The sequence below is a fragment of the Sinohyriopsis cumingii genome, chromosome 15 (genome assembly GCF_028554795.1).
Source record: "Sinohyriopsis cumingii isolate HCF-2022 chromosome 15, ASM2855479v2, whole genome shotgun sequence".
Lineage (NCBI taxonomy): Eukaryota > Metazoa > Mollusca > Bivalvia > Unionida > Unionidae > Sinohyriopsis > Sinohyriopsis cumingii.
Genome location: NC_142975.1, coordinates 52,846,116 through 52,861,102, shown reverse-complemented (window position 1 = coordinate 52,861,102; position 14,987 = coordinate 52,846,116). Strand labels below are relative to the sequence as shown.

At 34.4% G+C, this 14,987-nt stretch overlaps 1 protein-coding gene across 6 annotated transcripts in view; it reads right to left on the bottom strand.

Moving 5' to 3' along the window:
* The window catches only part of LOC149781801 (uncharacterized), a 440,127-nt gene that overhangs the window by 153,352 nt on the left and 271,788 nt on the right, over nt 1–14,987 (bottom strand). For 2 of the 6 annotated variants that reach the window (XM_089935960.1, XM_089935963.1), the window contains one exon: nt 13,174–13,215. The exons of the other annotated variants lie outside the window; for them this stretch is intronic. In XM_089935960.1, the coding sequence (XP_089792086.1) occupies nt 13,174–13,215 (42 nt within the window). The remainder of the gene's footprint in view (nt 1–13,173; nt 13,216–14,987) is intronic. 6 annotated transcript variants of the gene reach the window in all.

Genomic DNA, 14,987 nt, shown 5'->3' with positions numbered 1-14,987 from the left:
CATCCCATTTAATATTCCACAAAATGAAGGCACCAGCACATGCCTGACTATAAAGACAGCATTTTCCAAAAAGAGTCAGTTACCTTGCCTTTGACAATTTCAGACCAACTAGACGAATATTAAGTTTCCTCGTATCATATGTCCACCTCTGCCACATTCCACCCCTACCCCTAGTTTATTAAAACTGCTAGTGGCTGTATTTGCAAGGTTTATATTCTTAACCCATCCAGCTGTGAGAAAAAATGCCAAAAACTCGTACAAAATTCATTGTAGCAACATTTTTCAATATATTTACCTTTAGATCACAACCATAAAGACAAAAAAATATAATAAAAAGTTTCTCAAAGAAAGGAAAAAAACCCACAAATATTGTGGGTGTAGTGATCAATCAATATAGGCATATTCTGGTAATGACAATAACGTTTCCAAAATTTGATGACAACTCATCCAAAACTCCAGGACCAGTTGCTCTAACAAAATTATGTCATACACTGCATTCAGCTCTAACAAGGGCAAAATCTTTACAGTAACATAGTGATTTCTTCAGGCACTGACAATAATATTGACAAACTTTCATGGCAATCAAGGAAAAACTGCGGGATTACTTCTACTTGAGATAAAGTGGTTGTGTCATACAGCAGATTTGGCTGCAAGACAAAAAGGGTAGTAACTGTAAAAACAAAAGGCAGGACTAAACTGATTTGCTGACATATAATATTTTTCAAGATTCATGGCAATCCACACAAAACTACAGGGTTAGCTGTGTTAAGGAAACTGTCTAGCACTCCTACAAGACACAGCAAGTACCTTGTTTAATAGTCCTCCATGTAGCCACTAGTAAGGAATTGTTAACCCTGAGATTATTGACCAATAGGTAAAAATGACATACTAGATGTCCAAGAGGCACCATTTTCATTTAGGACCAACGACACCTTGGGATAAATGTATACAAAGTTGAAGTAGTTTCAGGGTAGCAATAGCAAACCTATGATGATGGATGGATGGATGGATGGACAATGTATAACATGCCATCTGAGAAGGTGCAAATGAGTAAGGAGCACCATTCTGTCAAATTTCCTCCTTTTTACATTTAATGTGACAATAGGGCACTAATGCAATATCTCAACTACCAATCCATCCTATTAAGGCCCAAATTGCTGCAGTTCCTTCATTACATCAGATAAAAATCATTTATTGGGTCTGTTCAAAAACAAGCTGTTCAACACCAATTATCATGTTGAAACCAATTATTTTTTTAAGTTCTTGTAACCCTGACCTTGGAGTTTTAACCCTAACATCAATATGATGCTGCCATTCTATCACAGCAAGCCACCCAAAAAGTTTGGCCAGCTTTTGTGGTTTGTAATTTGTATTTTTTTACAGAAATTATTTCACTGCTTGTGTCAAGGTGACTTTTACCTGCAACCTTTTGATTTTAAGTCCATATGTTTAATTCTTACCCAATGAACTAACCATCCACGAAAAATGTGAGGTGTTACAATTCGGTCAGTGACCTTGACCTCTGGACCCCAAAGTCAGTACATTTATTCCTTACTACAAAGTGGAAGCCATTCATAAAGTCTGGCCAGAACATGTGATCAAAGAGTAATGTTATTGTGCAAAGACAAGTGGGTGTCAATCCGTTTACCTAGCTGGTAAATCAAAGCCTGCATGTCCAAACCCTGTAGGTATTGAATAGAAACATAAGGGAGTTAGGTAATGACCTGACCCATTCCCTTTATTAGTGATTGGTCTAAACCAAATGTGTGGTGCCAAGTGCCCAGGGACAGCTACCTGGTGACCAATACTTGTCCCCTTACTGATGCCTGGCAAATGTTGCACAGTGACCAGTACTTTTTGCTTTACCTGGTGACAATTTTACCTAGCAACTGGTGAAGTACATACCACCTCACCAATTAACAGGTAACAAGGCATGGTGACCAGCCAAAATGAATGGTCAGGTTATGGTTATCTCATCAAAGAGTATCCATTCAGGGAAATCACATCTGATGAATGAGATTTCAATTTTAACACACATCCACCTGTAAGAAGATGGCTGTGTTTCCCTTGTGCCAGGAAGGCAAAACTTGAAGACATATTGTGGACGCTTCCTCACACCAGAAAGTGTCATTGTACATGACTATGCCATAGATCCTTCCTTATGGGAGTAGGTGACATCCCCAAAATGGGAAGTACCAATTACCCCTCTTGGGAATGGAGGGGTCTCCATGTGAAGAAGAGAAGGAACCAAGTTTGTTCTTCCATCTTCTTTATGGCTTCCTGTGCCAACTCTTTATGGCATGCTGAAAATCATAAAGACAATGCAAAAAAACAAAAAAGGGAACAAATTTGGGGTCAGTAATACTTTCCCTAACACCAGTTACTAGTTAGGTGATATATAAAACTGAAGCAAGGCATCACTCACAAATATATTAAACTCCTCAAAATGAATGAAAAGAAAGCGACAAGAAAATTACTATGGAGAAAAAAAATCAAATACAACACTCATTATTTACTACAATTATGACAAAAAAGACAATGTCAAAGGTGAAAATTGTTGAGAGCCCAGACTTGTAATAACCACATGAAGACAAAGGAACAGAAGGAAAATATTCCAAATGATGGTAACCAAGACTACTAATTGGAGAATGGTGTTCACTTTGGACTGGGCATGGCATAGAAATATTATTGCAGGTATTATTGCTTTGAAAGTTAAGTGTGTATTTCCAAAGTTACTTAACTTCAAAAGTAAAAAACACATAATCAACACAATAATCATAACAACAGTCAACATTGGTGGCAGTGGTACTGTTTACCTCAATCAAAATATTTCTCACAACGGCAGTAAAAAAAAATATGACCAGTTCTGTAAAACAAATAATAATAATAATAATAATAATAATGTCGTGATTATTTTACTGATATTTTTCTGATTATTTGTTCCTTCTATGTTAAAGAAAAATGACTTTCTATGCATTCTATTCACTTATTTAAGTTTAATAAAAGGAAACATTTGAAGAGTTAGAATGAAACAATGATGAATTAAACCTATTAAAAAAAATTCAATTTTAAATATCTGCAACTATTTCCTGAAATTATGCAAGTTGTTTCAAATAACAAAATGATACTGAATATCTTGAGGATTTTTGCGGGTTTATTATTTACTACGTCATTTGCTGTCAAACTGAAAATGTTACAATCGATCAAAGTGCAATGACATGTTGATCCAGTGCTAAAAAGTTACCACTGATCAACCAAACCAGTTAATTGGTATGCCACTCAACCGTCGTCCTGGTAACCAAGTTATTTTCACGAGAAGCCTATTAATATGAAAATTTAAGGTCAATCACCCTTTTCCAAGATGCACAAAGAAATTGTAGACACATTTTGTTGTTGTTTTGTTTCTGGAAAAAAAAATGTCCTAAATCTTTACATTCTTCAACTGACTCTTGGCTGAATGGCGAATTGTCTGAAGATGGTGATGGAGTAGGGACAAATCATTTCATTTTTTGGGGGCACTGAATTTTTTTAGTATAATTTTTTGGGAAAAATATTTAGCCCTTAAATAGCAAAAAATATAATTTTGCTATAATTAAATCATAAGCAATGATCATATCGTTGCCATTATATTACTGAAAACAAAATTATTTTTCTACAGACACAAAACAAAAAATCCTGTCCCCACTCCCAATTAAATGGTTGATTCCTTAAAACATGTAGGTGTTCTAAAAATGGGCAGCAAAACACGGGTTTGGGGTCAGTTTGTGAGAGGGGTTCTTCAACATCTTGAAATGTGAGATAAATTCAACCAATTAGAAAATTGTGCATGTTTTGTCAGTTTGGGCGGAGATTTAACACAAACATTTGTTTCTTTCCAAACGTGTCTTGCATATTTATATTAAAAGCACACCAGGTTTGAAAGTTCATTCGTTTGAATTGAACTTATTTTTCCCACTAACAATGCTATTAGCAGTTATGACTTTCCCCACTAGAGCCTCGACTAAAATAATGACTGCATACAGTGTGCATTTCCTCTTGCCTACAGGAGTGGAAATAGGTCATAGGTCTTCAATTGATATATCCTATTCACGCAAGAATTCTCTGTCTAGACAGTGGTGTAAAAATATGTCAACTGATGAAACAGGACACAACCGCACAGGAATTGATTAGGCTGTAAAACCACTAGTAATACATTCATCATAAATGAAAGTGATATACGTGTCCCAGTAAAACATGCACAAAACGGCACGTACTGTATACTAAGAATTCTCCATGCACACCGTGCTGGCAGATCAAGGAATGTGTTAGTTATAATATAAATGATCCACGCCACACATATAGGTTTGTGTCAATCCCAGCCGAGTGTGCATTAGACAGTTAAATGTGGTCTGCTGTACCCTGGATCAAAATATTGTATTTCAACCGATCATCATTGCTGTTTGTTTTGTTTCTTTGGTGTGTTTTTTTTAATATAAAGCAAGTCTAAATTTAGGAACTCCACAACTACAGATGGCTTAAATTTGGAAAGAGATTTTGAAAATAAACAAGTGTCGGAAAGGTGAGATAATCACGAGGGCATACTCTCATATCGAGTGACGATGCTACCAGTCGATGGAAAAGCATCCATCCATCCATCTCTGACATCAAATATAAAAACACAAATTACTTATTAGATAGGATTGTTTGGTGATAGGATTGTTCATCCATCTGTTTCCATGATTTATGATACATCCATCCATCTCACAAGTTGGCTAAATTTTGTAGAACTGTAATGCAAGAAAATTTGTACAAGTTGCACCCTCACCCCCCCCCCCCCCCCCCGTTTTTTGAAAGTGGACAATCTTGTATCGTTTAATTTGGTAAACAAATTGTGAGACTGAAAATAAATATTTAATCAAGTAAAATATGCACTAACAAGAGTCCCAAGTGGGTGTAATATCATTCAGTTGACTGACATTTGCAAAACTGGTATCGCTCCACTCACGGAGTCATTCAACTGTTTTTGCATCCTTCTGTTGTCCAAAATATTTTATGATTTTCTGATTTTCCTGAACATTTGCTAACCAGTGAAGAATGTTACTTGCTTTCAAAATAAAGTAGCATTAATGCTTAAAATGAAAATTACCATAAATTAGTATTAATGCCTAAAATGAAAATTACCATAAATTAACATTAATGCCTAAATGAAAATTACCATAAATTAGCATTAATGCCTAAAATGAAAAATACCATAAATTAGTATTAATGCATAAAATGAAAATTACCATAAATTAGCATTAATGCCTAAATGAAAATTACCATAAATTAGTATTAATGCCTAAACTTAAAGTTAATTGCTTATTAAGTCGTGTTGTTTCAAGTAGAATGACAAAGTGCGATTTGCCCAGTTCTGGAAAGGACACTGGCACAGACAGGAGTCCCTAGAAGGGAATGATGCTCTGCTTTCCAGAAAGAATTACACAGGAATTCAAAATAACTGCTGAGTGTTCAAACCATCTCTGATATTCTTGATCAACAAAATTGTCAAATTAACCAGTATGACAGTCACACTGGATGCAAGGTCCTTAATATTTTCATCCAGTACAAATATTACATAGTTAGTAGACTTTTGGTGAAAACACCATACTGTTACAACCCACTGAACATAATCAGTGACAAGATTTCAATATGTTCATCATGAGAGCTACATTCGAGGTCAGATTTTCATTTTCATTCAGGACAAAGCAGATATAATGATTAAACTTTAATAATGAATTAGTTAACCTGACATCAATATGATATTCCATTTAGAAGGAACATCAATAATAGGATTTTCAAGATGGATGACATGGTGCAAATACCTAATGTCTCACTAGCAATATTTCAATTCAGTACCAACTAGATATCATAAGAAATCTTTGGTGAAAATCCTATGTCATTGGCAATATTTCAGTTCAGTACCAACTAGATACCATAAGAAATCTTTGCTGAAAATCCAATATCAATATGACTTTTGATCTGGGACCAATAATTATAAGATTTTCACACAGGATATCACATCAGCAAAATTTCTACACATCATCAACTAGACACCAGAAGTCTTCTGATGAAAAGTCCATAATGATATGACTTTCAGTTCAGATGGGTTAGCATTAACAAGCTTTTCAAAATGGCTGCCATGGTGACCATACTGGATGACAGATCAGCACCATTCTATATAAGAACCAACAAGATATTATAAATGGACAAGTCTTTTAGCGAAAACCCCATGTAGTCTTTTAGTGAAAACCCCATGTTAGTATTACTTTGTTTAAGAGAAGTGATATGGCTTTATAGATGGCTGTTGTGGTTAGTGTTATGTATTGATATTGTGTGCTTGACCTTTGTTCATCATTAAGGATAGAGGTTTTGTGTACCTGATATTTGCCTTGTCTGTAAGTTATAAATAAGTTGTTTACTGATATTTGATTTCAAGGTCAATCCTTTTTGACAAACTTTGATTTTTCTGGAAGAGAACTTTTGACCCATATCCTGGTCATTTTATTGTGACTTAGGTTTTTGTATAAATGGCATGGGAAACAAAATTGTTCATTCCTGTTGTAAATTCAATCTGTGGAATCATTTACTGTTGTGTTCAGGTATAATTTAAGAGGAATCATTTATTTAAATTATTCACTGAAATTACAAAATGCTCATCATTTTTTTGGGGACTAAAACACTCTTTTGTGATTATTGTGAATTTATCCAAAGACATTCTGGAACTGAACACCAAGACTGTTGGTACATCAATCTATTCAAGACCATTGGTAAATTGGCACATTCAATATATAAATTCATTCAGAACACTGCCATCTCACCACTGTCTGCGTTGGTTCGAGTCTCGGATTCGGCTAATGTGGTTATGTGAGAAAGCTTGCCAGTAGCTTCTCGTGGGTCAGTGGTTCTTTCCGGGTTTTTCCAGGTTCTTCCTCCACCATTAATACTGGCTGCCATGTATAGTCTATCTTGTGCTGAAAAATGGCATTAAACCCTACAACAACAACAACAACAAGTTCTTCTTAACTTTTGACTTTGTAACTTAGAGAAATAATTTAGTTGTTGATTTTTCTAAACTTGTTGTTTTGATCCTTTCTGTTACTTAGTTTAAGACCATAGAGTTGTACCAGTGGCCATATTGGACATTATATTCAATACCATTTTCAATTAGGACCAACTTGACATCATAGAAAGTCATTTAGTCACAATTTAGTACTGAAGAGTAGCAGTAAGATATTCAAGATGACCACTGTGGAGACCATACTAGATGTCCAAGAGGAATTATTTTCAGATAGTAATAACTAGATGTCCAAGAGGAATTATTTTCATATAGGAATAACTAGATGTCCAAGAGGAATTTTTTCCATACAGGAATAACTAGATGTCCAAAAGGAATTATTTTCAAAGAGGAATAACTAGATGTCCAAGAGGAATTATTTTCATACAGGCATAACTAGATGTCCAAGAGGAATTTTTTCCATACAGGAATAACTAGATGTCCAAAAGGAATTATTTTCATAGAGGAATAACCAGATGTCCAAGAGGAATTATTTTCATACAGGCATAACTAGATGTCCATGAGGAATTATTTTCATAGAGGAATAACTAGATGTCCAAGAGGAATTTTTTTCCATACAGGCATAACTAGATGTCCAAGAGGAATTATTTTCATAGAGGAATAACTAGATGTCCAAGAGGAATTTTTTTCATACAGGAATAACTAGATGTCCAAGAGGAATTATTTTCATACAGGCATAACTAGATGTCCAAGAGGAATTATTTCATATAGGAATAACCAGATGTCCAAGAGGAATTATTTTCATGTAGGAATAACCAGATGTCCAAGAGGAATTATTTTCATACAGGAATAACCAGGTGTCCAAGAGGAATTATTTTCATAGAGAAATAACTAGATGTCCAAAAGGAATTATTTTCATACAGGCATAACTAGATGTCCAAGAGGAATTATTTTCATATAGGAATAACCAGATGTCCAAGAGGAATTATTTTCATATAGGAATAACCAGATGTCCAAAAGGAATTATTTTCATACAGTAATAACTAGATGTCCAAGAGGAATTATTTTCTTATAGGAATAACCAGATGTCCAAGAGGAATTATTTTCATAGAGGAATAACTAGATGTCCAAGAGAAATTTTTTTCATATAGGAATAACAAGATGAGTAATGATGGTACACTGGAGCTCTGATTGGTCTTCACAAATTAAATAGTAATTTAATTGCAGAAATGTACCAGTATTCTATCTACCATCTATACTCACTTTTAAGGATGAGTCCAACTTCAAACTGCACAGACCCAGATCTGCCATTGCTTAATACACCATCAAATCTGGATCTGTGCTGTTTGTTAGGAGTGATAAGTAGAACAAACAACATAGAACCTGATCTGCAGGCATATTACGCTATGGCAGATCTAGGATCTTTGTTGTTTGCAGCTGGACCTGACTTGATAGTATCGATATATCAAGTAAGCTTATGTTTATGATGATTATGAGAGGTGGGTCCATGTCTTTGGACCTTGACATCTGTCACCCATGGCATCACATGACACTCCACTTAGACCAGTCTTTTGAGAGAAACTGTACCCTGGAACAAACTAAACTGGATTAAATGCAACCAAACTTTGTATTGATGCTGCAGTATTGCTACAGATAAAGTAAACTTATTAAATACTTGCAAGAATGTTTTTGAATCTTCTAGGTATCACAATTCTACCAGCAATTAAGCCAGTGAGCTGTTATTTCATCCTAAAGTAATCCCTAAAAAAATCATTAATCTTTTTTTCCCAATTTTTCCTGGAGATTTGCTAAACAGCAATGAATGTTACTTGCATTCAGCATAAAACAGCATCAAAGCCTGAACAGAAAAAAATTGCTTACCGAGTTTAGCTGTTAACTTTTGAAAACAATAACAAAACAGATGTTATTCACCCTGGGTTCCAGTTAGGTCATAAATATAAAAAAAACACAAAGAAAACCCACACTGCTGATTTTGTGACATGTTGTGTTCAGGTTAGTACCTAACATAGCAGTTTAGTCTTGGAACATCTGAACTTCTAATGCACTGGATTTCATTTTATTTTTAAATGAGAGAAACTTAAGTAAATTTATAAAAGATTTAAGTGGAAGAATGATACTAATTAGTAAAAATGTAACCTAATGGCTTAATGTAAACAAAGCTGGGTCAGCAAGACACTTTTTGTAGATATTTCTTCTTACTGACTACACATGTTAAGCAAACAACTATCAGATTTATCTATTTTTTCAACAATTTCATTCATATCTAATGGCATATCAGTGTCAAGTGGACAATACTGAAAGGCCCTAATGCCAGGAAAACCTGTCCAGTTTGGTTAATTTTAATGAGTGGTTTTTGAGATACCTTCATTTAAAAGGTTTTTCTATTTTTATGAGTGGCATCATTTTCAGTGGTAGAGGAGAATCAATTGAAAGGCCTTTATACAACTGTAAATGATCTATGATTTTTGTATAACAGAAAATGTAAAAAACAAACTGTGGCTCAGATTTTCTTAGCTGTGTTGTTTAAAATAAATGAGAAAAACAGTTTTTAAGAAGTGAATATCATGTGAAAACTGACTTATCACTTATCAAGTTATCTGCTAACTCGTCAGATCTAAACTTTGTTCTATGTTGACCCTTTCCTTTTCATGCATATTGAGATAATGACAATGACAAAAAAAATTGTCTTTGTTTTATGCCTTGCTGATTGTTATTATGTTACTACAAAAATGTTCACTCTTGCTTTTGTCATTGTTTCATGTTGTGCCAATGAAATGGCTTCCTAGTAAGGAAAAAGAATACAAGAATTAAGAAACATATTCAACTTTATGTACACTTGTTGCAACTTCATGTCCTTGCGTTATTCAAACCCTGGTACATGTATTATCATACGTTTTCTTGTACACTTGTTGCAACTTCATGTCCTTCTGTTATTCAAACCCAGTTATTATCATCATACGTTTTCTTCAGTCCCCAGACTTCAGCTAATCAAGTGTATTGTCATAAATTAATTGTAAATGAAAGTTAAGGTATTTATTAATACTTTTAAATACAATAAAAAATGTGTATTTTTCTTTCCTATATGTAAATGAATACAAAGTTGCAAATACTACATTTCATGCCTGTTGCATCTGTAGCTGCAGCACTTCAGTTTTTAAATTAAACCATATTTAAATTGCATAAATTAAATGTTTGTTTGACAATTATGCCATGTTACACAATAATAATAATAATAATAATAATAATGAAGACTTTGTATAGCACCAAATCTTCAGAAGCTCTAAATGCTTTACAACATTAGACAACACCTATAAGATAAAAGATATATAATAATATTATTACAAAAACAAACACCATGAAATTAGAAAAACATTAAAAAAACATGCTAGAATATTTCAGTTTGGAAACATTATTAGGTCTTTAAGTTTGTTCTTGCAGTCGAAATAAGTGAGTTTTGAGAGCCCTCTTGAATGTGATCACTGTGTCTTTGTGTCTAAGTTCAGTGGGCAATTCATTCCACGTTGCTGGGCCCTGGTATGCAAAAGAACGCTGTCCATATGACTTTGTTTTCATACTTGGAATAATAAGTATACAATTGTCAGAAGAGGAGCATAAGTATCTAGCTGGTGTGTACACATGGAGGAGGTCGGATAGGTATGTTGGACTAGAGTCCGACAGTGAAACGTAGCACAGAGAACAAATTTTGTGTTTGATTCTGGATCGAATGGATAGCTAGTGTAGAGTACAGAGCAGCGGGGAGGTGTGTTTTGATCGTGGTACTCTAAGTATGATCCAAGCAGCTGTGTTTTGAACCTTTTGAAGTTTCTGGAGCAGATATTGAGATGAACCAGACATAATTGAGTTACAATAGTCCAGTCTTGAAAGTACTAATGAATATACAAGTGTTTTAGTGGCATCAACTGAAAGATATTTGCAAATTGAGCTGATGCGTCTCAGCTCAAGATATGCAGCCTTGCATATGTTCATGACATGTTGGTGCCATGTGAGAGTACTGTCCAGAGTAACACCTAGGTTTCATACTGATTGTGTGAATTTAATGTTGGTGTTGCTGATATTTATTGTTTGAGGTAAAGGATGTGAATGAGAATATCTTTGTGTTGTGATCAGAATGGCCTCAGTTTTATCATCATTCACCTGCAGCTTGTTACATGTCATCCATGATTTCACATCAGAAATGCACCTCTCTACACCTTGGATGGTAGCATCAACTTCAGTTGGGTGGCTAGATTTGTATATTTGGGTGTCATCAGAGTACAATTGATGTGACACTGGATGATCTATGACACTTGAGAGTGACTGAGTGTACATAATGAAGAGAACAGGTCCAAGAACAAAGGCCATCTTGGAATCTCATAAATATCCTATAATTCAATATGCATGTATTTTATTATTTTGTTGCTAAATAACCTATAACATCCATTAATAGTTTTCTGTTGGTTACCAGTAGTTCCTTAACTAATTATAATCACAGAAAATGTGTATAGACAACAATTAATAGAAAAAAGTAAAATCATGCCTTCTATAAAATTTTGCTCAAAACATTTTCAATTCCTTGGTATTAAGCTGTCACATTTTAAATCAGTACTTTTTAATGCAAATAAAAATGGTCCATTAATATCATTTCACATAGCTACCCAAAGCTAAAATTTTCAATACATTACAAATTTTCTTTAAATGATTAAAAATTAAATGAATATTGCTGATGCTATTGAAAAAATAACTTCCATATTTATAACATTCATAAACAGAGAAAAAGCAATTTGTGCCTCATGCCCAAACAAAACTTTCTATACTAGAATCTAGAAATGGTCGTTCTTCACTGTGCAGTTGCACACTTTAAGAATAAGCACATCAAACACTTACAGAGCTATATAGCCATTACTGCAGGTGTATGGTAGCTGTACTAATGCCATCCTAAAAGGACAGTTCCAACTAATAGAAAAGAATACTCCTTATTGAAAACGATCCATTACTTAATTGATTCACCAACCAGTCAGTGCAGGAACTAAACAATATTAACTGACCATCCTGTGTAGTTTGGATTCGGAATCAAAGCGAGGAATTATCTGGAAAGTGGGCATGGGAAAGGACCATGAGATGGCATTGGAGTTAGTACAAAAAGCGGAGGTGATAAAGCAATTAGACAGGGCAAATATTGATTCAATGTGCTGATGATTTATTTACCTGGCCAAAACAAACTGAAGTTAATGGAAACAAATAGTACTTGTTGTACAACCACCAAGACATCAATGTTGCAGTTTATGTTATTAAAGCTAAAAGGAAAACTGCTAGCTATCAATGGCAAGATGTGTGCAGTTGAGTCTAGAGGTTTGACAACTGCTATGACATGAGAAGCAGTATCATGTTACATGTACCAAAATAAATGCATTGCGGATGGGTTGACAAGGACAGATAGAACATAATATTAAAGTTATGACACAAATGATGTCACACAAGAGGCCATTGACGTCACTGATTAAAGTAATGAAACACTGGAGGACGCAAAATAGCACAAAGGATCTCAGTTACAATTACCAATGGAAACTGGGTATCAGTTATATACAATGTCAGTGATTTCTCAATCAAATGCGAGATCTAGATAAGTGGTTCCCAACCTCAGATCACAACCCATGTTGTCCCCTGAGTGGGGTCAGGAGAGAAAATCTGAATAATGCAGCATGAATATTGAATGAAATTAAAGTTAGTTTACTTCATTGGTAGTTATATTTGAATTCCTGTGCAAATAATTACTACAAAAGACAGAAAAATAAAAAAAATAGCCTCCATAACAAAGTTGCAATGCAGTTGTGCACCAAAAGGAAAGAGGACATTTGTGTTTATTTTGTTCTACCAGTATGTTATCGCAACAACACATTTTGTAAATATATTAAAACCAAGACTATTTAATATTATTATAAACTGTCTCAGTCTTTGCTTCCTTAAAAGTTATCAGACCTAATGGTTCAAATCTGCATAAAATTAAAATGACTTAATTGATAAGATTGATCAGTTCATGACAATGAACTAAAAATATAAAGTTTAATTTTGGAATATTTCAAGTAAATAATATATAAAGTAATTTTTTAACATTTACTAACCTCCATAACATCCAACTTGGCAGGAAGCCTCAGGATACCTCTCTGTTGATAAATGACATTTGTGGGTCATTTTTTATATATTGAAAATGATGAATATGTCTATTGTTGAGAAAACTTTCAAAAGCTATCCATTTTCCTGAACTTTCAAGTTGAATACTCTTATTCTGAAATTGGTTAATTTTCCAGAGATTGGATGGAGTGAGTGAGGAGCTACACAGGAACACTAAATTTCTCTCAACATTTGATTATATCCCACAGGCTAAAGGAGTGGAAGGATTCGGAGCCAAGTTCCGTATCATATTAATACATTCTACATCCCAGTACACAAGATTTATGATGGCATGAGGTTGTATCTACAGTAAGCACAATGGTAATGGACAGATGGATGGATGGATGGATGGATAGACAACATTAAAACATAATATGCCCTGCCATACAGTGAGTGTATAAAAATATTACCAGGTAATTACAATTATCTGAACTCCATGAAGTTTCTGAAATTTTCAATAAGACAACTGTTTTCTGTGCAAAACAAGACTCAAGGAACAAAACGTATTATTTCTGTCCATTGTTTAACAGTTTAAAGGGCATGAGCAATTCCAGATAAAAGAGTGCATATAGGTTTCAATAAAAACTGGTACCTGATGATTTATCATCGCATATTTATACAGATATCACCATTAATGTTTCCAGAAAAAAGTTTTATAATAAATATTGAATTCCATTGGTAACTGTGCAAAGAACCCAATGTTTCTGCATATTAAGTGCATAATACATTTTCTCCATATTAATAGGATGGAACCCACAAGATCAATAAAAAACCCACCCCAAATATGAACTGCCAGTATGACTTTTATACAAAGTTCTATGATACAAGGAGAATGCCTAAAATAAATTAACTCTGTATACCAAATCCTTCAAGAACAAGGGGGGGGGGGATTTTTCTTCTTCAAAACCATCTTTCTATCTTTTTCCAGTAAGCCCAAACCTCTTATCTCTGAAACTGCAAGAAAATTTCATCCAAATTTCAGTTGGAACTTAAGGGTCGAATAAATCAAACTGAAACTCACTTCAAACTTAGAAATGTAGCTACTAACATTTGCCTCCCTACCCACTTTGACTACTTTTGCAACTTCTGCTACTTGATTTCCCATCTGAAAACCCAGAGTACACTGATTTGTTAGCTCCTTTGAGAAAAATACTATAGTGCACTGCATTGGATGCAAGATTGGTGCTGCCAAAATGTGTTAATTTTGAACCTCCATTACCCATATCTTTGATTTCAAAACTGTTACGCTCGGATTATCCAACTTTTCTGCAGTGCACAGACTGAATCATTTCACAATGCGGTTCAAGCTTCCAAAATCACAATAAAATGTATACCATATATATTTGCTTATAAGTTGAGTCCAACTTCCAACTGCACAGATCCAGATCTACCACCACAATGCGGAAGAAGTTCTGGGTCTATGCAGTTTGTTAGGAGTACCAGTAATTAGGAGAACAAACAACAGAGACCCTGATATGCTAGCACATTATGTGACTGTAGATCAGGATCTATACTGTTGACAGTTGATCTTAATATCAAGTACAGTATAGTACATATTATTTACACTTGCTTATAAGTCAAGTCAAACTTGAAACAACAGATCCTGATCTACCATAAAGCACCTACAAATCAGGGTCTATGTTGTTTTGTTCTATTGATTACTCCTTACAAACTGCACAGACCCTAGATCTGCCAGGGCATTATGTGAAGGCAGATCTGGGTTTGTGCTGTTTGTAGCTGCATTTGTGTTTCAAGTGAGTTTAGG